This window comes from Rana temporaria, chromosome 3 (assembly GCF_905171775.1).
Source record: "Rana temporaria chromosome 3, aRanTem1.1, whole genome shotgun sequence".
Taxonomy (NCBI): domain Eukaryota; kingdom Metazoa; phylum Chordata; class Amphibia; order Anura; family Ranidae; genus Rana; species Rana temporaria.
The window spans coordinates 283,776,068-283,802,479 of record NC_053491.1 but is presented as its reverse complement, the minus strand read 5'-3'; the positions used below and the strand labels follow the sequence as shown (position 1 = coordinate 283,802,479).

Below are 26,412 nucleotides of genomic sequence, written 5' to 3'. Positions count from 1 at the left end.
TATGCATCAAGTCTGTCTGCCTACCTGATCTCCATGTGTTCATTAGAGGCAGATCCTGTTCTGGTCTCCCTTCTTATCACTTCCTCTTCCTGTATGGCTCCACCCTAGTCCATCCCAGGAAGCCTATATTAACCTTTGCTCTACAGGTCTGCAGTGCTGTTCAACAGTGTTCCTATGCTTAGTTCCTGTCTGCAGTGTAATCGCTAGTTCCTGTTTGCAGAGTGCTACGATCATCTTCCGTGTACCGTTTTGGCTTGTCCCCGACTTCCTTGTCTGCCTGTGCCCCTGACTATTTGCATGTTCCACGGTTATCCTTGTCTGCCTGTTGCCCTGACCTCGGCCTGTCCATCACCACTGCTTGTCCTACTGGCTGCTTCCCCCTTCTCCCTGCGGAGTGTGACTTGAGGAATCTCGGGGATGCGACCTGGACCCAGTTGCGGCCAAGACCATCCCTACCATCAAGGGCTCTGGTGAATACAAAACTGGGTCTTAGACTCCGCGCCCTGGGTGATCTTAGGTTCGCGGTTCGTCTCTGCTAGCAGCAGTCGGCCATAGGATTCACCACCCTGTGGTGCATCCCTGACCCCTACGGGGTGCACTTGTCACCTGGCTACGGGTGACCTGACAGGTTGTGGGGATGAGGCCCTTGTCCCCATCAACATGGGGACATCCTCCCCATGTGGATGGCATGTGGCCTGGTACGGTTCAGGAGGGGGGTCACTGTCTCGTCTTCCCCTCTTTTCCTGCGGCCTGCCAGGTTGTGTGCTCGGATAAGGGTCTGGTATGGATTTTTTTAATAATAGTGCGGGGTTCCCCTTAAAATCCATACCAGACCTGAAGGTCGGGTATGGATTTTTGGGGGGAACCCCATGCCATTTTTTTTTATTTGGCGTAGGGTTCTCCTTAATATCCATACCAGACCTGAAGGGCCTGGTAATGGAATTTAAGGGGACCCCCATGCATTTTTTTCAATGACTTTCAATGACTTCGATCTGTATTGCCGGGACCCGACAATTCATTATAGCTGCGAGTAGTTTTAAATTACTTTTTTTCCTTTTAGAAATGTCATTTTGTGCAGAGACTGTTATAAACACGGGAAGCATGCGCTACTTTACAGGCATACTATAGACTACCCAGAGTTATGAAATTTAAATGAATATTTCACTTTTATTGTTTCACTTTAAGCATTATTAAAATCACTGCTCCTGAAAAAACGGCCATTTTGAAAACATTTATTTTTGCATTGATACATGTCACCTGGGGCAATAGCTGGTCCTCCAAACACTTTTTCTGACAATAACTTGCATATTAACTTTTAAAATGTGCGCTTTTGATTTTTCATGTTCATGTCCCATAGACTTTAACGGTGTTCGCATGTTCGAACAAATGTTTTGCCTGTTCGCATGTTCTGCTGCGAACCGAACCGGGGGGTGTTTATCCCTACTTAGTAGTCCCTGCAACCCTTGGGTATCCGGGAGGATCTTGACGCTGGTCCATGCCTTACATACTAAGACACTTGTTTTGTAGCCCTAGATGTGAAGCTATAGGCAGTGGCTCATAGTTACCGGGGAGAATCAATTGAACAGAACTATCTGAATGATTGAAATGCTGCTAGTTCTTTATTTAGGGGGAATATTATTTCTTGTTCTCTGGAGATGGGAAGGTTATATGTTTGGTGGTGCTTATGTTTTTTCACTATATGCATGTTTTTTACATGTTGGTAAATAGGATGCGGAGGACGGTTATGTTATTTTATTTTTATGTTAATACGTTGGAGGATAGATTGCCTGACTGTGGATCACCTTGTGAGCCCCCTTCCTCTATGGGATTTTGGAGGTGGGCGACTGAGAGGGGTTCCATGGTATGGGCGGGTGTGCTCTAATAGCTATACTTACTGTACTCCTCTTATGCTGTCAAGTTACTATGTGGCAGTATTATATGTTGATTTTGATAATGCAGAATGATGGCTCTATTGTTAACATTACTTTTCTTGATCATACATCACGGGACTTAGAGCCTTAATTACTTAATGGGTTATGTAGTCACCACAGGTGATTGGACACTGGTTAACCCAATTAGAATTGAGTTCCTCCCCTATATAACCCCTCTCAAATGGAGAGTGCCTCAGTTTTTTCGCCAGTGTTTAAGGTGGTTGGTCACGTTCAACATGTGCTAAGAAAAAAGTGCTCTTTTGATGGTCTGTCTGCGGAGGACTAGGAGCTATAACCGGATCCATCCCTCGGGCCGATATCAAAAGCCTAAGATGGGTGATACCCGGGCCTCGTGTAATGAAGAAACAAGGTTTGCCTGTAATGTCCTCTGCGGAGGTCTGGGCTCTGGGATCCAGACTTTGGTGTACTAATGCAACTGTGGCACGAAAAGTTTCTGGCAGAGTCTTCTACAGGTCCAGGTATGAGGTTTCTCTAATGGAACTCTTGATAAACCTGAAGGTTGGCACAACTTGCCCACCGTGATGGGTGAAAGCTGGAACTACTTATTAGTAGCTTTTCCTGCAGCGTGGATAAGGTAAGAAGAGGATCATTTATTTTATATTTATTTTCTGTGAGTAGGATGTCTTTCCTGGTTTTCACCACTGGAGGGAGTAAGTGCATACCTGGTGTATTCTTACATAGCCATCCAGAAACAAGCTCAGTGAAGTCGGTCAAATAAAAACGCCACTCACCTCCTACACTGCAGGCTCTGCCACAAAGCGCATACAGGTGTCCCCCAATGATGCCCCCAGTAATCTCTTCTCCTTTTCACCCTGGGGGCTGCCACGACAGTGGCGCATACTGGGAGCACGCTTAATGCTGTCTATTGGGCAGATGGAGAGGGGAAGGGCCGTGGTTGCTCGTGCCCATGCGCAACACGGCGCACCTGTGTGCAGGCGCCAAGAGGCTGATTTAAAGCCCAGCACGCCAAAAGCCTTCTGTAAGTGGCATGGACACAGAGCTGTGGGCTGTAAGCATCCCTGTGGATTTGAACCAGGCAAACCTAAGACTCCTACTCGGCATCAGTTTGTGCAGTGAGCTAATATATGTTTATTGTAAGACTATAACACAACAGTGATTGCATTTTTTTGTGGATAGTACCTTTGCTTTACAGTAAGGACTATGTCCCCGAGAAGAGGTACAAGGGCTAGTAAAGAGGCATCAGAAGTTCCCCGCTTATGGCTAAGGAATCTGAGCTTGCCTGCAGTTTACCATCCCCCTCTGTCAGCCTGTTAGCAGCCTCACAGGATGATCATGTGCCCCTGTCTGGTTTTGCAGCTTCTCCTATGGCAGCTCCTGTATACATCACTGGATGCTTAACTGTTGCTTTGGATGGCTTAGACGGGTTTGCTACTATAATCGCAACCTCCTTGAAAGATAGCAGAAAACGGGGTAAATCCCCTTCATCTGCTTCTGGCAGAGTCTTCTACAGGTCCAGGTATGAGGTTTCTCTAATGGAACTCTTGATAAACCTGAAGGTTGGCACAACTTGCCCATCGTGATGGGTGAAAGCTGGAACTACTTATTAGTAGCTTTTCCTGCAGCGTGGATAAGGTAAGAAGAGGATCATTTATTTTATATTTATTTTCTGTGAGTAGGATGTCTTTCCTGGTTTTCACCACTGGAGGGAGTAAGTGCATGCCTGGTGTATTCTTACATAGCCTTCCAGGAACAAGCTCAGTGAAGTCGGTCAAATAAAAACGCCACTCACCTCCTACACTGCAGGCTCTGCCACAAAGCGCATACAGGTGTCCCCCAATGATGCCCCCAGTAATCTCTTCCCCCTTCTCCTTTTCACCCTGGGCGCTGCCACGACAGTGGCGCATACCGGGAGCACGCTTAATGCTGTCTATTGGGCAGATGGAGAGGGGAAGGGCCATGGTTGCTCGTGCCCATGCGCAACACGGCGCACCTGTGTGCAGGCGCCAAGAGGCTGATTTAAAGCCCAGCACGCCAAAAGCCTTCTGTAAGCGGCATGGACACAGAGCTGTGGGCTGTAAGCATCCCTGTGGATTTGAACCAGGCAAACCGAGAAGAGGTACAAGGGCTAGTAAAGAGGCATCAGAAGTTCCCCGCTTATGGCTAAGGAATCTGAGCTTGCCTGCAGTTTACCATCCCCCTCTGTCAGCCTGTTAGCAGCCTCACAGGATGATCATGTGCCCCTGTCTGGTTTTGCAGCTTCTCCTATGGCAGCTCCTGTATACATCACTGGATGCTTAACTGTTGCTTTGGATGGCTTAGACGGGTTTGCTACTATAATCGCAACCTCCTTGAAAGATAGCAGAAAACGGGGTAAATCCCCTTCATCTGCTCTGGCTCTCTCATTAGATGAGCATTTTGAGGGTGAAAAATACCTCTCTGGAGATGAGGATCAGTTGCAGTCTGAGGACTTAGAGGATTCCTACTACCTCTCAGTCGCTAAAGATGCAGGTGCAATATTATGCAGAGATTGTGCGTGCCACTTACAAATTGCCTCCTGTTGAAGCTTCTGTGTCCTCTGTGTTCTCTTTGGGATCTCGGAAATCCCCACAGGCTGCATTCTCCTTTCCAGTTCATCCCTTGCTGGATAAACTGATGTATAATGACTGGGTTCACCCAGATAAACAGTTTTCTCCTTCTAAGCAGTTTTCCCTCCTTTATCCTGTGGCGGAAGGTTTCATTAAGAAATGGGGGGTACCTGCTATAGATGCAGCTATTTCTTGTGCAAACAAAAGCCTGATCTGTCCTCAGGGACGGACTGACCATTCGGGCACTGCCTGAGGGCCCCATGCCACTACGGGGCCCCATCAGGGTTGCCAGCCTCAGTAAAACCAGGGACAGTATGTAAATATCAGTTTTAAAAAAAATCCCAAGATTATAGCTGCCCCGCCCCTCCAGTATCTATTCTGTGTGTATGTATACTGTGTGTCTGTGTGTGTATACTGTGTGGCCCCATAATCTATTGCCTGGGGGCCCCACAATCTCCTATTGCCCGGGGGCCCCACAATCTCCTATTGCCCGGGGGCCCCACAATCACCTATTGCCCGGGGGCCCCACAATCACCTATTGCCCGGGGGCCCCACAATCACCTATTGCCCGGGAGCCCCACAATCACCTATTGCCCGGGGGCCCCACAATCACCTATTGCCCGGGGGCCCCACAATCACCTATTGCCTGGGGGCCCCACAATCACCTATTGCCTGGGGGCCCCACAATCACCTATTGCCCGGGGGCCCCACAATCACCAATTGCCCGGGGGCCCCACAATCTTCTATTGCCTGGGGGCCCAATATTCTCCTATTGCCCTGGGGCCCCATAATCTCCAATTGTCCGGTGGCCCCATGAGTTGTCAGTCAGCCCCTGTCTGTCCTATAAACAATGCTCAGGGCTTTAAGGATCCAACTGATAAAAAGCTGGAATCCCTATTGAAAGCCTCCTCCTCTATGGCTGGTGCTGTAGTACAACCTGCAGTTGCAGCAATTGGTATGTCAGTTCCTCAAGGAACAAATGAAGCAGATGATTAACCTCCTCCCCACTGAGGAGATTGAGGTTTATGAAGACCTTTCTAAGGCCTTGTGTTTTGCGATTATGGACTCTGTTCAGCAAGCATCCCGCATGAATCTCCTGCAGATACACATGCGCAGGTCCCTTTTAACATTGGGAGGCTGAGGTATCTTGCAAAAGATACTTGGCGGTGTTCCCCTTTGAGGGAGGACGCCTGTTTGGACATGACCTGGATAAATACATCCAAAAGATTACCGGTAAAAAAGAAGAGTAAACGTCCTTCATTTAAGCGCTCTCTTTGCCCAGCCCCTGAAACCTCATTCTCCAGGCAGTGGCGATGGCCTCCCCAGTCTAATACTAGGAGAAAGGCCCAGAGCCAAGCCCAAGGGCAGAAAAGAACTTGGGGTTCAAAATCTAAGCAGAACCCCAAGACTTCCCTATGAAGGGACGCCCCCACTCGGCCAAGTGAAGGGAAGACTGCTGCAATTTGCAAACGCCTGGTGGGACAAAGTTCGGGACTAGAGATTAGCCAAAGACCCACCGGTTCGGTTTGCATCAGAACCTTCGAACGGACCGAAAGTTTGCACAAACTCTGGGCCATATTCTCGTACCCTCTGCGGCAGCATCGCGTAAGCTATTTACACTACGCCGCCGCAACTTACTGGAGAAAGTGCCGTATTCCTCAAGCACTTGCTTCGTAGTTTGCGGAGGCGTAGTGTAAAAGGCCCGGCGTATCCCCGCGTATTTCAAAGGGGGCGGCTTATATTTAAATTAAGCGCGCCCCCGTTTCAATCGAACTGCGCATGCGCCGGGCTAAAAATAGCCCAGTGCGCATGCTCCAGTTCTCGGCGGAAAACGTCAATGACGCCGACGTGTGCGTCATTGACATAAAGTCGTATTCAAGAATGACTTAGGAAAACGACGTACCCGACGGGAAAAGACGACGCGGACCCGACGCCATACTTAACATGGCATACGTGGGACTGGCGTAAGGTTACCCCTCATATAGCAGGGGTAACCTTACGCTTACGCAAACGATGTAAGCGACGGTTACGCGACGCAATTTCGTTCGTGAATCGGCGTATCAGGCTCATTTGCATAGACAAATGAGACCTGAACGTAAACGCCACCTAGCGGCCGGCGGCGAATTACATTTAAGATCCGACAGTGTAAGTGACTTACACATGTCGGATCTTCAGCGTATCAATGCGAAAATGATTCTAGGAATCACTCGCAATAGATACGCGGGTCAAAAAAGAGAGATACGACGGAGTTTCCTGAGATACTCCGTCGTAACTCTACTGAGAATATGGCCATTTAGAACCCCGTTAAAGTCTATGGGACTCGAACGTTCGAAATAAAAAGTGCTAATTTTAAAGGCTAATATCCTAAAGAGGGTTTGGGGACCCGGGTCCTGCCCCAGGGAACATGTATCAAAGCAAAAATAAGTTTTAAAAACGGTTGTTTTTTCGGGAGCAGTGATTTTAATGATGCTTTTAAGTGAAAAAAAAGGTGAAATATTCCTTTAAATATCGTACCTGTTGGGTGTCTATAGTATGCCTGTGAAGTGGCACTTGTTTTCCGTGTTTAGAACTGTCCCTGCACAAAATTACATTTCTATAGGTAAAAGGTCATTTTAAACTGCTTGCGGCTTAAATATAATGTCTGGTCCCGGCAATATGGATGGAAATCATTGAGAAAAATGGCATGGGTCCCCCCCAGGCCATTACCAGCCCCTTTGGGTCTTTTATGGATATTAAGGGGAACCCCACACCCAAATTAAAAAAAGGAAAGGCGTGGGGCCCCCAGGCCCTATATACTCTGAACAGCAGTATATAGGCGGTGCAAACAAGACAGAGACTGTGGGGCAGATTCATGTACAATGGCGCACCTTTGGACCGGCGTAGCGCATCGTTTTTACACTACGCCGGACCAGCGCGGAGAGGCAGCTAGTTAATTCATGAAAAGTTTCCTGTGCTAGATGCCCCAGTGGGGCGGATTTTAGATGGCGTAAGGCGGCGTAAGGCGGACTAAATCCAAATGGGAGTCACCCTATGCAAATGAAGCGCCGACCGTGGCGCAGGGGTCACGCCGCAGCGCATCTTACACCGCGCATGCGCAGTAACCTCCATGGGGTAAATGCCCCAATCTGCACATGCTCAGAACTGGGCCCCGGCATGACTCCTGAGCTACGCCGGCCCACTGCCTATGCCCAGGCCATAAATCAGCCCAGACTCCCGCCCTACAGGTGCAAATGTACCCAAGCATATTTTCTTCCTGCTAGGTCGTTTGCTATTGTGTGCTGGGGCAATTATGGCTGCTGAAGATTCCCCAGGTGGGCGGATGGCCAATAATTGGTGAGAAGTGATCCCCACGACCCGTACGAAAGGTGTATGAATGTACAGCAACATAATTGGAGCCTTGGCGCGGCGTTGCTGCTCCCTAGTACCATGGGGGGTACTTCGGTCTAATCCAATTCAATGTGGATGTGGGGTGTATGTGCTAGGGACCACAGTGGTGTGCATGCGTGCATTCTCATTGTGACATGATTAATGTGTGTGTTTAACGTGAAAAGAAGCGTTCCACGAGGCGTCTCCTGACTGCTCTTCCCTCAGCAGATGGGGTAGCCTCTGGCAGGGGGGGATTATGTGGTTGGGGGGTCAAGTCATCACGTAGGTCAATCTCCAGGCCCCTTCTCACGGCAAAGTTGTGCAGAATGCAACATGCCCCGATGATCTGGCACACAAAATTGGGGGCATACAACAGGGTACCCCCAGACTTATCCAGGCATCGGAAACGTGACCACTCCACGGGTACGTGCGTGTGCTTCATTGTATCTTCTCTCTCCTGGGGTTTGGGGGTTCCGGAATGGGGTCATAAGATGGGGTCCAAGTGCATATGCGGCGTCACCTGGAAGGGAAAAGACAGGAGGATGTTAGTCATGCATGTGCCCCTCGTGATGTCTGCATCATGGGGGGGGACAGTCATACCTGACACCCATGTCACTCACCAACCAGCCAGCTGTCCCCATACACGTTCTGTTCAAATTCTGTTGGGATGTTGCTTTGACGGTAGATGAAGCTGTCATGGCAGGATCCTGGGTGTTTGGCACGGACGTGCCATATGAGGCCTTGGGCATCGACTATCACCTGTACATTGATTGAGTGCCAATGCTTCCTATTGCAGTATATGTGCTCTGTGTCACGGGGGGGGCTGTAGTGCCACATGGGTGCAATCAAGGGCCCCCACAGTGCGTGGGAATCTGGCAATCTGGTAGAAATCTGTCATTGTCTTCATCCGCTGGACCTCCTGGGTGGGTTTGATGAAGTGGTGGGACATGGGTCTCAGGATTGCGGGGACAACCTGGTGCACACATCTGCTCATGGTGGATTGTGACATCCCAGCCGACAATCCACCTGTTCTTTGAAAAGATCTAGTGGCCAGGAAATGCAGTGTTTCTATGACCTTGACCAGTGGCTGCACTGCATGTGTGCGGTGTGTCTTGCTGGTGATGTCATCCTGCAGGGTTCTGGTGATTTCCATGATGGCTTCACGGCTGAATCTGTAGGTGCGATACACTTCCGATTCCCCCATGGCAAAGACGTCAATGCGCGTGCGGAATATCCTCTCCCGTACCCTCCTACGTGCCCGTCGACGCAGTAGTGCTATGACCACAGCTGCCCCTGGCATGTTGGCACACAGATGTGTTGTCCAGCAAGTGTGGTTGCTCAGGTCGTCTGTAGCGGTGCTGCTTTAGCTGCTCACCAGCTGACCTGTGCAAGTCTGGTGCAAAGTTACCCCTGCTTTATGAGGGGTAACTTGGCGCCGGAATTTCCAGTTACGCGCACCCGGAAGTAGGTCCTTAACCTTACCCATGTAACATGGATCAAGGAGTGTTGCTAGCCAGTAATGATCCCTCTCCTTAATACAGTGTTTCTCAATTCCAGTCCTCAGGCCCCCCCAACAGGTCAGGTTTTCAGGATTTCCCTCAGATGAAAAGGCTGTGGTGATTACTAAGGCAGTGAAACTGATCAAATCACCTGTGCAAAATAATGGAAATCCTGAAAACCTGACCTGTTGGGGGGGCCTGAGGACTGGAATTGAGAAACACTGCCTTAATACAACAAATCTGAGGATCCTTTCGCAGGCTTTGCAGGATCAGGGAGGCCATGCAGCATAGGTTTGCTGATTGCATTCGGTCCGGAGTCCTCTGGGCCACTAAGGACGACATGATCCGCAGCCACCTCCATCCAGCCAAGTCCATGGGTTTCTGGGAACTGTAAATGATTCCTTGAAGACTGCTGCTGATGCTGAGTGCTAGGCTCCACCTCCATTCTGACACAATCCTTCTCCTCCTCCTTGTCTTCTTCCTGTGTGATCGGTGGGCCTGCAGGAACAATGTCTGAATATAGGGGGCCTTGAGAGGTAAGGAAGTCCTCCTCTTCCTTCCTCTGTTCTGCCTAAAGTGCCCTGTCCATTTTGCCACGCAGAGTGTGTCCTAACAGGTGGACAGGAGGGGGACAGTGTCACTGATACATGCACTGTCACTGCTCATCATCCTCGTGGCCTCCTCAAATGTGACAGGACAGTGCATGCATCCCTGATCATGACCCTCTAGCGTGACGGAAAAAAAACAAGCTCCCCTGACCTTGTCCTGGTGCCATAGTGGCACAGGTACTCATTGATGGCCCTCTGCTGCGTTTGCAGCCACTGCAGCATGGCCAACATTGAGTTCCATCTGGTGGGCATGTCACAGATTAGGTTCTTGAGCAGGTTAAATTCCTTTTGGAGGTCAGCCAGCCGAACACTGGCATTATATGACTGGTGTAAATGCACACAGACTTTTCTGGCCTGCCTCAGGGGATCCTGTAAGCTGCCCCAGAACCGCTGCACCACCAAGTTAAGGACGTGAGCCAAACAGGGCACATGGGTCAGGTGTCCCTGTCGCAGGGGGCGGAGAGGAGGTTGGTGCCATTGTCGCAAACCACCATTCCTGGCTGAAGCTGGCATGGCATCAACCACCTCTGAGCCTGCCCCTGCAGAGCTGACAGAACCTCTGCCCCAGTGTGGCTCCTGTCCCCCAAGCACACCAGCTCAAGCACCCCACGGCATCTCTTTGCCTGCATGCTTGTGTAGCCCCTTGAACGCCTACAAGAGCACCCCTGGTCTTGAGGACAAATCAGCAGAAGAAGAGGCCATGGAGGAAGAAGAAGAGGAGGGGGTGGAGGAAAGAGGTGTGGCAGAATCACCACTAGTAGCATTTTGGAGGCATGGTGGCGGAACGACACAGATTTTCCTGCGGTCCTGTCCCCTCCCCTACACATGATGATACAGGGGGTGTTGTATCTTCTTCAAGGGGAAATTTTGCCCTGAAGAAGATACGACACCCCCTGTATCGTCACGCGTAGGGGAGGGGACAGGACGCCAGGAGAGTCTGTGTGAGGCTAAGAGGACTGTTTACCACATACTGACCTGTAAATATCACTTGGAGCCCGTTATAGAGTTGTGCACTTTCGCACCTGCAGTATGTGAGTACCCGGCAAGGGATCTCTCTTTTTATTTAAATATATATTGTTAAAACATTACTTGCACCATCCGTGTTTTTTTCTTATATATTCTATGATCTGGAGCTGCCTGCCAAGGAACCAAGAACCCAGGATTATCCATTAGAACACAGTGTGGTTCATAAGCGTGCACAGACCAAGCTTAGTTGCAAGGTCGCACGCTCTAAGGTGAGCGTCCATTACCATAGGGGAGCACCTGTGTGACTACACCTTGGCATGACTTTTGGATCACTCACTGAGCTGTGTGTTGTTGTATGAACTGTATTATATGTCACCCTTGGATTGCTGCTACAGATTACATGCACTAAAGCACTGTAGAATTTTTTATTCATTTTTTATCCACACTGAAACGCCTTAGAATACTTTTATATGGACTTGTGTGTCATTTTTAAGGATTGGACTGTTTACCACTATTATTTATTATGCATGTTTATGCACTTATGCACCTTAGTGTGATGCGATTTTTTTTTATGCAATATTTTTTTATGTGATTTTTTTTTTATGCAATTTATATTTTTTTGAATGATTATTTATATATATTTACTTATACTATTTGTTTGCACATATCTACATCACTTACTGGACACATATCCCCCTTTCTTCGTATAGTGGTGTGTGCACTATCATTTCATCGATCTTCGTTGAACGATCGAACAGCCGATGTTTGAGTCAAACTCATGTTCGACTCGAACTCGAAGCTCATCCCTAGTTAGGGCCAGGAAACCCTCAAGTAGTTGTAGATGCAATTGGCAGACTCTGAGACTTCAATAGAAAGACAGCCGTGCAGGAAAAGGCCCCAGCAAGGCACCACATCTGCACATGCAGGAATGCTGTCTCCTATGGTAACAGTTTTTAACAGTTCAAACGTAACAGTCCTCTCAGCTCCACTATACTGTTTACCATATACTGACCTGTAAATATCGCTTGGAGCCCGTTATAGAGTTGTGCACTTTCGCACCTGCAGTATGTGAGTACCCGGCAAGGGATCTCTCTTTTTATTTAAATATATATTGTTAAAACATTACTTGCACCATCCGTGTTTTTTTCTTATATATTCTATGATCTGGAGCTGCCTGCCAAGGAACCAGGACGAACCAGGAGCCACTTGTAGTTCTTCAACACTGAGCTCCCGGTCTCTCACTAGACCCTCTGATTCACTGACTCTGAATCCCTTAAGCTCCTCCAAGGTTTGCGGTGGTATCCCCTAGCTTGGCGTGCCAGATACTTTTTAAGCTTCACTGCTGCCTCACAAAGCTGCTCTGCAAGAGTCTCCTCAACGGGTTGGGTCCCTGAGTTGATCATCGCCAGAAGTTTCCCAATTCTCTACCATGCCCTATTGGTGAGAATGTGGTTCCGGTACTTGCTTCAGTTACTCACAATGGTCCCTGGTAAAGGTGATTGGTCCCTTTGCGGTGACAGCTTCCCTTCTACCTCCAACCACCGACAGGTTTCGACCACTGTCAATTCTGGTTGGGCTGCAAGCTGCAATCCCAACCCTGCGCTGCTCTCCCTGTGCCCTCACACAGCCTAGCAGCCAGATGCCCCAGGGATAGGTCCTAGCAGCCCGAGCGCACGACACACATCCACCCAGATAGCCATCCAGGTGGCAGAGAACGCAGATCACCTGAATCCACCCAAATATATTGGTGTTCCCAGCAGGCCAAGGGATTCAAGAAAACCCCTGTCCATTGGCTGAGATACCCCATATACCCATAACCTGACCTTGGGTTGTCCTTCTCATATCTAGTACTCTACCACAAAATGCTAGAAGAGAAAAGTGCAACAAGACCAAACTTGGGAGAAATCAATAGATCTCTACCAATCAACCAGGACAACTGCTCCTGGCAAGTAAATTTGTGGGGAGCTCCCTGCTCAAACTACAGGGTGGAACATCTATTTGGAACACTACTTTGAAGTAGGGACGAGTGGAACCTTGACATAACAACAGAATAAATGGGTATGTGAATAATGGGTTGGTGGACCAAATAATTGTACTAAATAATTTGAACTCCTCCACTGTTAGACATCTCTATTCAAATGGACAGGTATCAGAAGATTTTTTTTTGTGATATATTGCTGGGCAAAATGATTGGTTTAGTCCACAATTAACTAAAAAAAATTGTCAGTGAAAATTTTAAGTGATACCACAAGCTTCTTATTTTTAAATACCAAACATGTTATACTTACCTGCTCTGTGTACGGGTTTTGCACAGACCAGCCCCAATCCTCCTTTGCTCCCTCCCCCTCTGCCTAGTGCCCCACAACAAGAAGCTTGCTCTGGGGGCACCCGAGCAGGTTTGCTCCCGAGCCGCTGTTCCATATGTCTATTTATACACAGTGCTACTTGGCCCCTCCCCCGCTCTCTCCTCAATGGCTCACTGGCTGTGATTAACAGTAGAGGGAGCCAATGGCTACCGCTGCTGCCTCAGTCAATGAGGAGGGAGAGACCCAGGACCCAGCCGAGGCTTTTGTGCACATCGCTGGATTGGGATGGGACGCAGGTAAGTTTATGAGGGGCTGGGAAACAAAATTTCACCTTTGTGCATAGAATGCATGGAGGTAACAAACCATTAGCCTTTACAACCACTTTGATAAAAAAAAAACAATTGTTAAAAAAAAATCAGTGTTGGCCTGAGCATCTACTGTAGATGTGCGGTGAAAGGGGGGATACTTGCTGATCCTGAGTTAGAGGGCAGCCATAATGGATTTGCAAGTGCATCTAGGAGACTTGCATGGGCCCTAATTCTTGGAGTCTCTTGTGATACCCCAGGAATGAACCTTTCATCCAGGGGTTTAGTGCTGTTGGTGTTTGCCAACTCACCAATGGGGTGTATGAAACTGCTGGTGGTTGTCTGGTCTTCAGAGCACCGTATCCTTTTAGAAGGGACCCTTCCCTCTTCCGATTTGGTCACTGATTCTCCACTTTCCACAGGTTATCAGAATCGAACGGCGAGAGCTCCCCACGGCTCTCATCTGCCATACTGAGGATTTAAAATACCTCCTCACTAGTGTTACATTTTTGTTGGATATATCTGGCTCTGGTGACAACTGCTGAAGTTGGCTGTATGACATGTACACTGCTGATGGGCAGCTGTGTGACGGGTATACTGCAGATGAGCGGCTGTGTGATGAGTGCACTGCTGATAGGTGGCTGTATGACAGGTACACTGCTGATGGGTGGCTGTTTGTAGTGACATCACCTTTCTTGTTCTGAACACAACTAAGCATTGCACATTGTGATTTAGTTCAAAATTAAGAACATTAACATTCTAAACCATTATATGCAATGCAGCTGATCTGCAAATGCGACAATAACTCAGTTCAAATTAATAACTTGTATGTATTGTTTTTCAGGTTGGCAGCAGAAGAGTGGTCCAGTATGGTGCTGGAATTATGTTTATTTTAGGAACAGTTGGAAAGTTTACTGCTTTGTTTGCATCAATTCCAGATCCCATACTTGGTGGAATGTTTTGTGCTTTATTTGGTAAGTAAAAGGCTAAACTAAATGTATTACAAGTTTTATTTCCTATTATTTAAACAGCAATGACAAGTATACAGTGAACAGGACCCCATTAGCATGTAGGCAGGTTGCCTACTCTTGGTTAGTTAATCTACCAGCTGCCCAGGTTGGGAGGAAGGGGTTAATGCTCATGCCACCTTTTATTTGTGGGTTCATAGGTTTTCCACTGGGATTCAGCCTCTCTTCTGTGTGTTATATAAGGGGAAGAGGCTTGGATTTTGGAGGAGGGCAACCACAGGGAAGTAAGAACCCTAAAACAGGCTCAGAATGCACATACAGAGACTCCGAATTATGCCTTAAGAAGCTCACTGGAATGCCGACCCATTGGACTACTCCCAGGACTTGAACTCCTTTGTTCAAGCAATCACCAGTTTGCACTTTTCCCAAAGATGTTACACAGGTAACCTAGGGCGATCACAGTCAAATTTAGTTTGGCAAAGGACGTTGTTGCAAATTGTACATGTTCTGCCTAATGTTCAGTAAAGTTGTTTACTCATCTCAAAGCCTTGTCTGAAGTTACTCAAGGGGTACATGTGGGCATATGAGGGCAAGGAACCTGCATTTGGACTAGCACATTGGGATCTGTGAAACAGAATTACAACACAAGGTTAACCTAGAAATCAAGTAGCTATGAGTAACCAAAAGAAAGAACAGCAAACAGTCATTGGTGTGGTACCTGAATAGGTGTCAGGTTCTCTGGTAGCGAGAGGGGTTGGTATTCAGCTTCCTCCCTTGCTGTCTGTCTCCATCGGTCTACGGGAGTGGACTAGTGATTTAATACCTGTGTCATGGTCTTACCTCCTTGCTGTCCTCCTTCGTTTGACATGTGCTGGCGGCCATCTTGGTTTCTGGGTTTCTTGTAGCCTCCCACCCTGCGGCTCCTCCTTCCCACTGGGAGGAGCTGGATGCCTGGCTCATATATATAGGAGTCTGTGGCTTCAGTTCCTTGCTTGGTCCTCCTGTGTTCACATGCTTCTAAGACTGCTGCTGCTTCTGGTTCTGATCCTGGCTTCGTCTGACTTCCCTGCTGGTTCCTGATCCTGGCTTCGTCTGACTTCCCTGCTGGTTCCTGATCCTGGCTTCGTCTGACTTCCCTGCTGGTTCCTGATCCTGGCTTCGTCTGACTACCCTTCTGGTTCCGACCTCTGGTTTCACCATCCGTTTGGACTTTTGCTTTACAGCTTGATTTTCAATAAAGCCTTCTTATTTTCACTTATCTCTTGTTGTAGGTCTGGTTCATGGTTCCGTAACATTAGGACCAAGCCATGAATTTTGACGGTACAGAGCCATCCTCGCTACCCACGCTGGTTGCCAGACTTGATCAGCTGGAGTCCCTGTTGGGTCAGTTCGCCGTGGCGTTGCAAACCCTGCTTGAACGCACGGCTCATGTCGCTCCCGTTGCCGATGGGTCGGTTGTCGCTCCTGGGCCCGCTCCTACTGCCGCTCCGGTTGTTGCGCCAGAGTCTACCCCGACACCTGTTGTTGCGCCTGCGGTGTTTCGGGGTATGACCGGTTCTGCCCCCCTTCCACAGCGATTTGGGGGAGAGCCAACTCAGTGCCGAGGTTTCCTTAACCAAGTGGGCATTTATTTCGAGTTGCTGCCACATGCCTTTCCCACTGAAGGTGGGCTTCTTGATCTCGCTGCTCTCGGACAGGGCCTTGGCCTGGGCCAGCCCTTTATGGGAGAACAACAATCCGGTGGTTGCCGAGTTTTCCGGTTTTCCGGTTTTGTTGCTTCTCTTCGGAAGGTATTCGATGTGCCGGCTCGCGCCGCCTCTGCTGCGAAGCTCCTTATGTCCGTCAGACAGGGTTCACGATCCGTAGCCGAATACGCCATTGAGTTTCGTACCCTGGCAGCAGAGGTAGGTTGGAATAATGAGGCTCTGGTCGCTGCTTTCTCTCATGGTCTCTCGGATGCCTTGAAGGATGAGGTTGCAGCTAAGGACCTACCAGTGGAGCTCGAGGCTCTTATTTCTTTCCTGATTTTGATTGACACCAGACTCAGGGAGAGACCTTCCTTTAAGGAGCGCCTGCGGAGGCCTCCTAACAGTTTGGCGCCTACGTTTGCTGTCCCACCCGTACCTCCCTCTCCTCCCACGCCTTCTGGTGTTGACTTGTCTGGGGGTGAACCCATGCAGCTGGGGTTTGCTCGCCTGTCCGAGGGGGAGAGGGTACTCCGGAGACGCGACGGCCGATGCATGTACTGTGGACTCGGTGGGCATTTTCGGTTGGCATGTCCGAACCGTCCGGGAAACGCTCGCACCTGAGATCCTGTCGGGGGCAGATGTTGGGTGGAGTCTCCTCGTCCCCGGTTTCCCGTGTCGATAAACCACTGATCACTGTTGTCCTCTCCTGGGTCGGGGGCTCGGTGACGACCCAGGCATTGGTGGACTCTGGTGCTGGTGTTTTTTTCATTGATAGTGAGTTCGCTGCCGCCAATTCCATTCCTCTACAGGCTCGAGGTTCCCCGCTGGCTCTAGAGGCGATAGACGGCAGACCCCTCCAGCCGTCACACGTGACTCATGAGACCCTTCCAGTGGGGATAGCCATTGGTGTCGCTCACAGAGAGTCGGTCTGCTTCCAAGTTATTTCGTCTCCACACTACTCGGTGGTCTTGGGGTACCCCTGGCTCCAGAAGCATAATCAGACTTTCGACTGGAGATCGGCCGAGATCCTCTCATGGTCACCACAGTGTGGGGCTAAGTGCATCCATGGGCCTGTCAAGTTGCTGTGTACTTCCTCGGACTCTCTGTTGCCTCCTGAATACGAGGAGTACCGGGATGTATTCGATAAGGTACGCGCAGTTGCCCTACCTCTGCACCGCCCATATGATTGTGCCATAGAGTTACAACCTGGTGCCGTTCCTCCTCGCGGCAGGGTCTATCCACTGTCGGTTGCGGAGAATGAGGCCATGGAGGAGTACGTGATGGAGGCGCTGTCCCGTGGTCACATTCGCAAATCCTCGTCCCCGGCAGGGGCTGGATTTTTCTTTGTGAAAAAGAAGGGCGGTGAGTTGAGGCCTTGCATCGATTACAGGGGTCTCAATCGCATCACGATCAAGAACGCTTACCCGATACCCTTGATTTCCGAGCTGTTCGATCGCCTGAAAGGGGCCACGGTCTTTACCAAACTCGACCTGAGGGCGGCATATAACCTGGTAAGGATCAAGGCGGGCGATGAGTGGAAGACCGCGTTTAACACCAGGACCGGTCATTATGAATCCTTGGTTATGCCCTTTGGGTTGTGCAATGCGCCCGCAGTCTTTCAGGAATTCATCAACGATGTTTTCCGTGACCTGTTGCAGCAGTGTGTGGTGGTCTATTTGGATGACATCTTGGTATATTCTGAATCCATGGAGGCCCACATTCTGGATGTCAAACGAGTGTTGCAACGGTTACGAGAGAACAAGCTGTTCGGTAAGCTTGAGAAATGCGAATTTCACCGATCCCAGGTAACCTTCCTAGGTTACATCATTTCCGCTGAGGGGTTCTCCATGGATCCTGAGAAGGTTTCGGCTGTCTTACAGTGGCCCCAGCCCAGTGGTCTTCGTTCCCTGCAGCGCTTTTTGGGCTTCGCCAATTATTATCGGAAGTTCATCAGGGACTTTTCCATGCTGGCCAAGCCTCTCACGGATCTGACCAGGAAGGGCAGTAATTCCCAGGTCTGGCCGCTCGAGGCCATCCGAGCTTTTGAGGCCCTAAAGTCCGCCTTTGTGTCGGCTCCGATTCTGTCGCATCCCAACCCTGGGTTGCCCATTGTCCTCGAGGTGGACGCGTCTGAGACGGGAGTAGGCGCTCTTCTGTCTCACCGTAGAACACCAGAGGGTCCTCTGCTTCCTTGTGGGTTTTACTCCCGGAAACTGTCTCCCGCGGAATGCAACTATCAGATTGGTGACCGGGAGTTATTGGCCATCGTGCAGGCTCTCAAAGAGTGGAGGCACTTGCTCGAGGGTTCGGTGGTTCCGGTTCTCATCCTGACGGACCACAAGAATCTGACCTACCTTTCTGAGGCCAAGAGATTGACTCCACGTCAGGCCAGATGGGCTCTGTTCTTGTCAGGTTTTAACTACGTGGTCTCCTACCTACCCGGTTCCAAGAACATCAGGGCGGATGCCTTATCACGGCAGTACTCCGAGCTGTCCAGGGAGGAATCGATTCCGACTTCGGTCATACCTCCGAATCAGATCCTGGCCGCCATTCGCACCAGCCTGACCTCTCCCCTGGGTGAGCAGATTTTGGCGGCTCAATCTGGTGCTCCCTCTGGGAGACCCAACGGCAGATGTTTTGTGCCTGAGGAGTTGCGCACTCGGTTGTTGCGAACCTACCATAACTCCAAGACCGCGGGGCATCCTGGAAAGAATCAGCTGTCCTGGGCTGTTTCACGTCTGTTCTGGTGGCCTTCCCTACGTTCCGACATCGCCGCATATGTAGCGGCATGCTCTGTTTGTGCCCAGAGTAAGTCCCCTCGGCACCTTCCGTTGGGCCTTCTGCAACCCATAGCCACCGGGGAGCGCCCATGGTCACACCTGGGGATGGATTTCATTGTGGACCTCCCTGCATCCCGAGGCCATACGGTCATTCTCATGATTGTGGATCGGTTTTCCAAAATGTGCCACTGTGTTCCTCTCAAGAAGTTACCCTCTGCACAAGAGTTGGCCACGATTTTTGCCAGGGAGGTCTTCCGGTTGCACGGTTTGCCCAAGGAGGTTGTGTCGGATCGGGGGAGTCAGTTTGTGTCCAGGTTCTGGCGCGCCTTTTGCTCCCAGTTGGGGATTCATCTCTCCTTCTCCTCGGCCTACCACCCTCAGTCCAATGGGGCCGCAGAACGATCCAATCAGGCCTTGGAGCAATTCCTTCGTTGCTATGTCTCCGATCACCAAGACAACTGGGTTGACCTCCTGCCTTGGGCTGAGTTTGCCAGGAACACGGCGGTGAACTCTTCCTCTGGGACGTCTCCCTTCATGGCCAATTATGGGTTCCAACCTGCCGTGTTACCGGAGGCATTCTCTCCCCAGGATATTCCGGCTGTGGAGGATCACCTTTCCGTCCTACGTGCTTCTTGGGTACAGATCCAGAAGTCCCTTGAGGTCTCTGCGCAGCGCCAGAAACTCCAGGCTGATCGCAGACGGGCGCCTGCTCCTTCCTACCAGGTGGGAGACCGTGTATGGTTGTCCACCCGCAACCTCAACCTTCGTGTGCCCACTCCCAAGCTGGCTCCTCGCTTTGTTGGTCCCTTCCGAGTGCTTCGCAGGGTAAACCCGGTGGCCTATGCCCTTGTGCTTCCACCTGGCATGCGGATCTCCAACGTGTTTCATGTCTCCCTGTTGAAGCCACTGGTGTGCAATCGCTTCACTTCCTCGGTTCCTCGGCCTCGTCCGGTCCAAGTGGGCAATCATGAGGAGTATGAGGTGAGCAATATCCTGGACTCACGCCTGGTTCGCGGTCGGGTGCAGTTTTTGGTCCACTGGCGTGGTTATGGTCCAGAGGAGCGTTCCTGGGTTCCCTCCGCAGATGTCCATGCTCCTGCCTTGCTCCGAGCCTTCCACGTACGCTTCCCTCAGAAACCGTTTTTTGCTCCGCGGAGGAGGGGCCCTTGAGGGGGAGGTACTGTCATGGTCTTACCTCCTTGCTGTCCTCCTTCGTTTGACATGTGCTGGCGGCCATCTTGGTTTCTGGGTTTCTTGTAGCCTCCCACCCTGCGGCTCCTCCTTCCCACTGGGAGGAGCTGGATGCCTGGCTCATATATATAGGAGTCTGTGGCTTCAGTTCCTTGCTTGGTCCTCCTGTGTTCACATGCTTCTAAGACTGCTGCTGCTTCTGGTTCTGATCCTGGCTTCGTCTGACTTCCCTGCTGGTTCCTGATCCTGGCTTCGTCTGACTTCCCTGCTGGTTCCTGATCCTGGCTTCGTCTGACTTCCCTGCTGGTTCCTGATCCTGGCTTCGTCTGACTACCCTTCTGGTTCCGACCTCTGGTTTCACCGTCCGTTTGGACTTTTGCTTTACAGCTTGATTTTCAATAAAGCCTTCTTATTTTCACTTATCTCTTGTTGTACGTCTGGTTCATGGTTCCGTAACAACCTGGTCACCTGGCACGGAACAAAAAAGGGTTAATTGGAGCACGCATGAGGTCTGTACTATGTGCTCAGCAGGACCCTATTCTGTTACTGGGCGTGAGGTAACAGAGGTACGCTGACAGGTTGAGTGGGCATAGGCTCTGCATATTCCCATTAATGCAACACATATACCTGTTCAAGTGTGTAGGACAAGGGATAATATATTTGGAAGAATTCCACATAACACTACACACATGTGGCTCATCTCTGATTTAGGGGACTACCTTAATGTTTGACTTTCACATGGCTATGGCCCTTACCGGGTCCCAGGCATTGGTGAGCATGCTTTTAGACCAGTGTTTCTCAACTCCAGTCCTCGGGGCGCACCAACAGGTCATGTTTTCAGGATTTCCCTCAGATCAAACTGCTGTGGTAATTACTAAGGCAGTGAAACTGATAAAATCACCTGTGCACAATAATGGAAAGCCTGAAAACAAGACCTGTTGGTGCGCCCCGAGGACTGGAGTTGAGAAACACTGTTTTAGACAAGGTGTTACCCCTATGCTGGGACGAGTGACCCCATTCATTGCCTGGCATAGTCAAAAGAACCCACACAAGGGGTATGCCTCCTATGTGACACACATTTGGCGCCCAATAAGTTAATGGGGAACATGGAGGAAGTGTCACCCACCTGCCGTCCTACATTTTTGGTGCCCAACATGGGGCTACACCTACCGCATACACCTGAAGGTCACCCCCAAAGAGACCATGGCTGTGGTTAGTTTTCAGACTTGCCCAGGTGATTGGCTCCTGTACAAGGCATCCCCCATCTGATTGGCTGAAAAGTTCTAGGCACAAAAAAATCCTAGGCACACGGAGGAAAAATGGGAGTGCTTTAAGAGCATATTAAAAGGTTTTGCCAATGCATTATAATGGGCAATAAATATAAAAGAGCTAAGATTAAATCTGGGTGGCTAAACTCTAACGTATGTAGCGGATGGTTGCTACTAGTTACTAACATCCACCATGGTCACCCTGCTGCCAGACTTTCATACATCACTCTTCTAAGGACAATGAACAGTCCTTTGCTTTTTTTTTTTGTTTATTTGGGGGATATAACTTGGTTGGGGACAGGGCATATGCAATTCCCATAGAACAGATCACTTTGCCATTATCATTAAAGGTTTCTTGAATCAATAGCACTTTGAGCAAATGATGGACTCTAACATTTACAGTCTCTACTCTGCACCAACTCCTACAGACCCTTACTTCTCCTCTGCACCAACTCCTGAAGACCCATGACTCTTCTCCTCCTGCACAAACTTCACTGTACCATGTTAGTTTATCCACCCCATCATCTTTACACTGCACTTGGGATCACTCTGAATAATTCCAGGTGGTTATTGTATTTGCATGACTTTTGTTAGGCCAGGGGCCTGCAGTACCCCTTCTTGGCGGTCTAGTTGTTTAGCAGCTTTAGAAAGCTGGTGGACTACTGATCCCAGCTAGCCTGACTCGAAAATCCTGTGCCTCGATTTGACACAAAACCCCACAGTCGCTCCCCTGGCATGCCTCCTCCAGATATCCACTGTGCCTCACTCACAGAACTTCTCCTGACCGGAGTCCTTGGTGAAGATACATGCGTATCAACTGCTTCTACAGCTCCTCTGTTCCAGGACATCTCCTCCATGACCGTGTAGGGAGAGCGGCTCCCTCCCAGCTCCCAAACTCTTCTGCCGAGGCGCGCACCCACCCCCCCAGATGGGGATGGGCCTCCTGCTGCAGTCTAACAATCCATTTTTCGCTTCACCCAGCCGACCACTCCCCTCCAGTGGGCTGGACATGAGCTTATGTAGGAGGCCTGCCCCCTGCCAATTCCAATTGGGGATTGGTCAGGGCTCCTCACATGAGCTCCCTGTCACTCCAATTTCCAGCCCTGCCCCTCCTCTGAAAAATTCTACCTGGAAGCAGGGGAGGCACACAAGATCTGAAGGACACGTGGTCACACCCACTGCTACACTAACCAATCCATGCCCTCAGATCAAAACAAGCAGGCCTAGCATGCAGCATTGGCCTGCCTAAATTTTCCTGCCTGGCAGCTATACAAAAAGACCTCACCTCTAACACCTACATATGGTAGAGGACGCTACACGTAAAAATGCATATACAAGTGAAAGAGAAAGCCTTCAAAAAATATAAAGCTGAGGGGTCATTATCAGCATTCCATCACTAGAATGAATGCAATAAGAAATGTAAGAGCGCAATCAGGGCTGCTAAAATAGACCACGAAAGGCACATAGCGAAGAAGAGTAAAAAAAATCCAAAGAAATGTTTTAAATATGTATCATTACCCCTGGAGAAGCTGCTGGATTTTTGGGCGCCGTGTTACCTCGTGGCTCCTCCGAATTCCTAGGGGTGAATGATGCGTAATGCATGTAGTAAAAGTAAAGGAATGTTCAGACAGGTGCTCTTTGCTGTGCTCTTTATTACCCAGCCGGGTAAAAACAGTAAACTTGTGGTGAGGAAAGTAAAGTTGAAGAGATAAGAGAATAGCAGATTCAGGCATAATGATAGGAAACAGTCCTGCTCCCAAACGTAACACTTCTTTGCACCACTCCAGCCGGAGTGGGTTTAGTGTACCTGGACAGGCCTCTCTCACTGACCTGGCAGCCGGAGTATCACTCGGACAATTGTAGGATAAAGTCTCTGCCACAGACCCTCCTTGGTGAACTTGAACTTTGGGAGAAAGTCTCTGCCACAGACCCCTCTCAACGAGCCTCAGAAAGATACCTCTGCCACAGGTCCTCTCTGGAGTGAATTCTTGGAGATATACCTCCTTAATTGAGTTACGTCCGGATCTCCTTCAACTTGTCGCCCAGGTACCGACTGACAGGGGACAAACCCTCAGTGTCCGGTTACCTCGATCCCCGGTGGTTTGTCCAGGCCCTTTTGGATCGCCAGCCTCTCAATGGCGCTCCTCAGACTGACTCCCCACCGAACAGCAGTACAGCTTGGGATCCTCAAAGGTGGGAACCCAGTCACTCACTGGGTCCCCGTCGCTATTCAGATGCTCCAGGTCAGCATGGCCCCGAAACCAGGAACACATCGTGGCATGCACGCCCCGGCCAGGTAGGCCATGATGTGGCCACCCTAAAGATTGGTGCCACACTGGACGAAGAAGACCCAGAACCAATGGCGTCTGTCCCATAAATACCCCTCCCCAGCATGCACAGCGAGGACAAACCCTCCTGATTGGCTGCTGGGAAAGAGCACCCAAACCTTGACTCCACTGCTGCCACCTACAGCACCGGGGCTGGAAGAACACCCCAGCACAGCAGAATGAGCTCACAGCACAGCCAAGCTGAGACAGAGTCCGTGTTTAGCAACTAACAATCTGGATCAGAGTTTAACTACACTCTGATCTGCCCTTAAATTTGACTAGCACCGGTACCATAAAGTACACAGGTGCTACAAATATATTTACAGTACGAAAGTGAAGCCAGAGCATATTGGCCCCATAAGAGATGGTGAAGGGAACCTGGTTACAAAATATAAGGAGAAGGCAAAGGTTTTAAATGCATTCTTCTCCTCAATTTTCACAAAGGAAAAGGGAGGATTTAATAACCAAGACTGTAATATTAATAACGCATCACAGAATGTACCCTCGTGGCTAACAGAAGCCAGGGTCAGAAATAGACTTGAAAAACTTAATGTAACAGACTCGGACCCTCTTATGTCTAAAATCATCCTATGTCCACTAGGGGCATAGGATGACTGAGAAATGATATCTTGGACTACCTAAGAGGGGATTATTATGTAATTATTATCCCCAATATATTCCAGGATATCTGTGAGAACTATTTGCTGGTTTTTGATTCTGAACTCAAAGAGTTGGTTGTAAGAGTGACTCATTTATAGATGCTAATGTCCTCGCCTCCAGCCATCTCTGTTCTCTGTGCTAATTGACCCTGCTATTGTGTGAAGATGTCCTATGTTTACACTTATGATAACGTGTATTGTATAGCAGGTGAGAGGAGATGGGATGTCTACCTTGAAAGGTCATATCTTGGAGTCACCTAGTCTGGGCAAATGATTAGTTAATTAGCTCATATTAATTTATGTTCTGGTTACCTCTTTAAACTGTATATAAGGCTGTATTCTTGGTTCTATTAAACACTCTGGTCTGGATTCACGTAGAAGCATGCATCTTTGGGCGGGCATAACGTATCCTATTTACGTTACGCCTCTGCAACTTTGAGAGGCAAGTGCAGTATTCTCAAAGCAAAGTTGCGGCAGTGTAGCGTAAATAGGCCGGCGTAAGCCCGCCTAATTCAAATGTGGAAGATGTGGGCGTGTATTATGTAAATGTATGGTGACCCCACGTAAATTACGCTTTCTCCAAACGGTGCATGCGCCGTCCATGAAAGTATCCCAGTGCGCATGCTCCAAATTAACCCGCAAAAAGCCAATGCTTTCGACGTGAACGTAAATTACGCACAGCCCTATTCGCGAACGACTTACGCAAACGACGTAATCGACGTAAAAATCGACGCTGGCCCGACGTCCATACTTAACATTTGTACGCCTCATCTACGCCTCATATAGCAGGGGTAACTTTACGCAGGAAAACAACCGAACGTAAACAGCGTATCTGTAATGCGACGGCCGGGCGTACGTTCACGAATTGGCGTATCTAGCTGATTTACATATTTCTAGGCGTAAATCAGCGTACACGCTCCTAGCGGCCAGCGTAAATATGCATTTAAGATACAACGGCGTAGGAGACTTACACTGGTCGTATTTTATACAAATTCTGGCGTATCTGATTCTTTGAATCAGGCGCCAAGATACGACGGCTCAGACTCAGAGTTACGACGGTGTATCTGGAGATACGCCGGCGTAACTCGTACGAGAATCTGGGCCTCCATGTTTAGCACACAAACAAGTCTTGTCTCGTTGTGTGTTGAGGGCAGCTGGAATATCTGATATCTATATCCAGACTGATAGGAAGCGGTATATGAGGGAAGCACTCAAGCGGAGTTCCGTTACACTGGTGGCTAGCAGTGGGACGCTTCCTGCAGTCGAGGACATCCAACCTCCACCTGGACCCAAGGTTCAGATAGCAGGACAGGAGAGGTACAGATACCAGCCGCCATGGAGAAGGAATTCAGAAGGATCTTGCGAGAGAAGCAGATACAGCACAGTATCCAGTATCAGAGCAGGTCCTGCTGGGATAGTTTGATTCTATTCGCTGCGAACTCTTGAAGGAAGCGCTAGCCTATGAGCAGCGACACCAGGGAAAAGTTCTCCCCTCCAACCGGGAAAGGTACTGGTCGCAGTATGGATTGCGGGTGCTGTTGTTGGGAGAAAAACCGCACAAGGAACATACAGCTGAATTAAGCAGGCTGGTCTGGACAGAGATACGGCTGGATGAGAGCTACAGAGCCCTTCGGTGGCATGTATCCCAAGCATGTCCCTGGATAGCGGATGACAGCCCAATGGAAGGCTTAAGCTACGGCGGCCTGGGACTGTTGTATGTGAAGCTGACATGGGACTTTAACTTTGGGAGTGATTTGGAGTGGCGGTTGGACGAAATCATGGATTTCAGAGAAGGGCTACTGAACATCTCGGAAGTGCACTGGGCACTGGAAGTTTCTGGCCGTTCAGGAATGGGAGCTGGAGATCGCCTACAGATGGCTACTAGACTCCAGACTGAATGTGCCTGTCCAGCAGTATGCCAGAGAATCAGCAGTGGAAAATCTGGATATTGCCATCCCCAAAGATGAAGTGCTGACAGCAGGG

General features: G+C 49.6%; 1 protein-coding gene across 1 annotated transcript in view; it reads left to right on the top strand.

Moving 5' to 3' along the window:
• SLC23A1 (solute carrier family 23 member 1) overlaps positions 1-26,412 on the top strand; it is a 408,950-nt gene that overhangs the window by 302,560 nt on the left and 79,978 nt on the right. Inside the window, exon 12 of the mRNA XM_040344710.1 lies at positions 14,393-14,522. Within this exon, the coding sequence (XP_040200644.1) occupies positions 14,393-14,522 (130 nt within the window). The remainder of the gene's footprint in view (positions 1-14,392; positions 14,523-26,412) is intronic.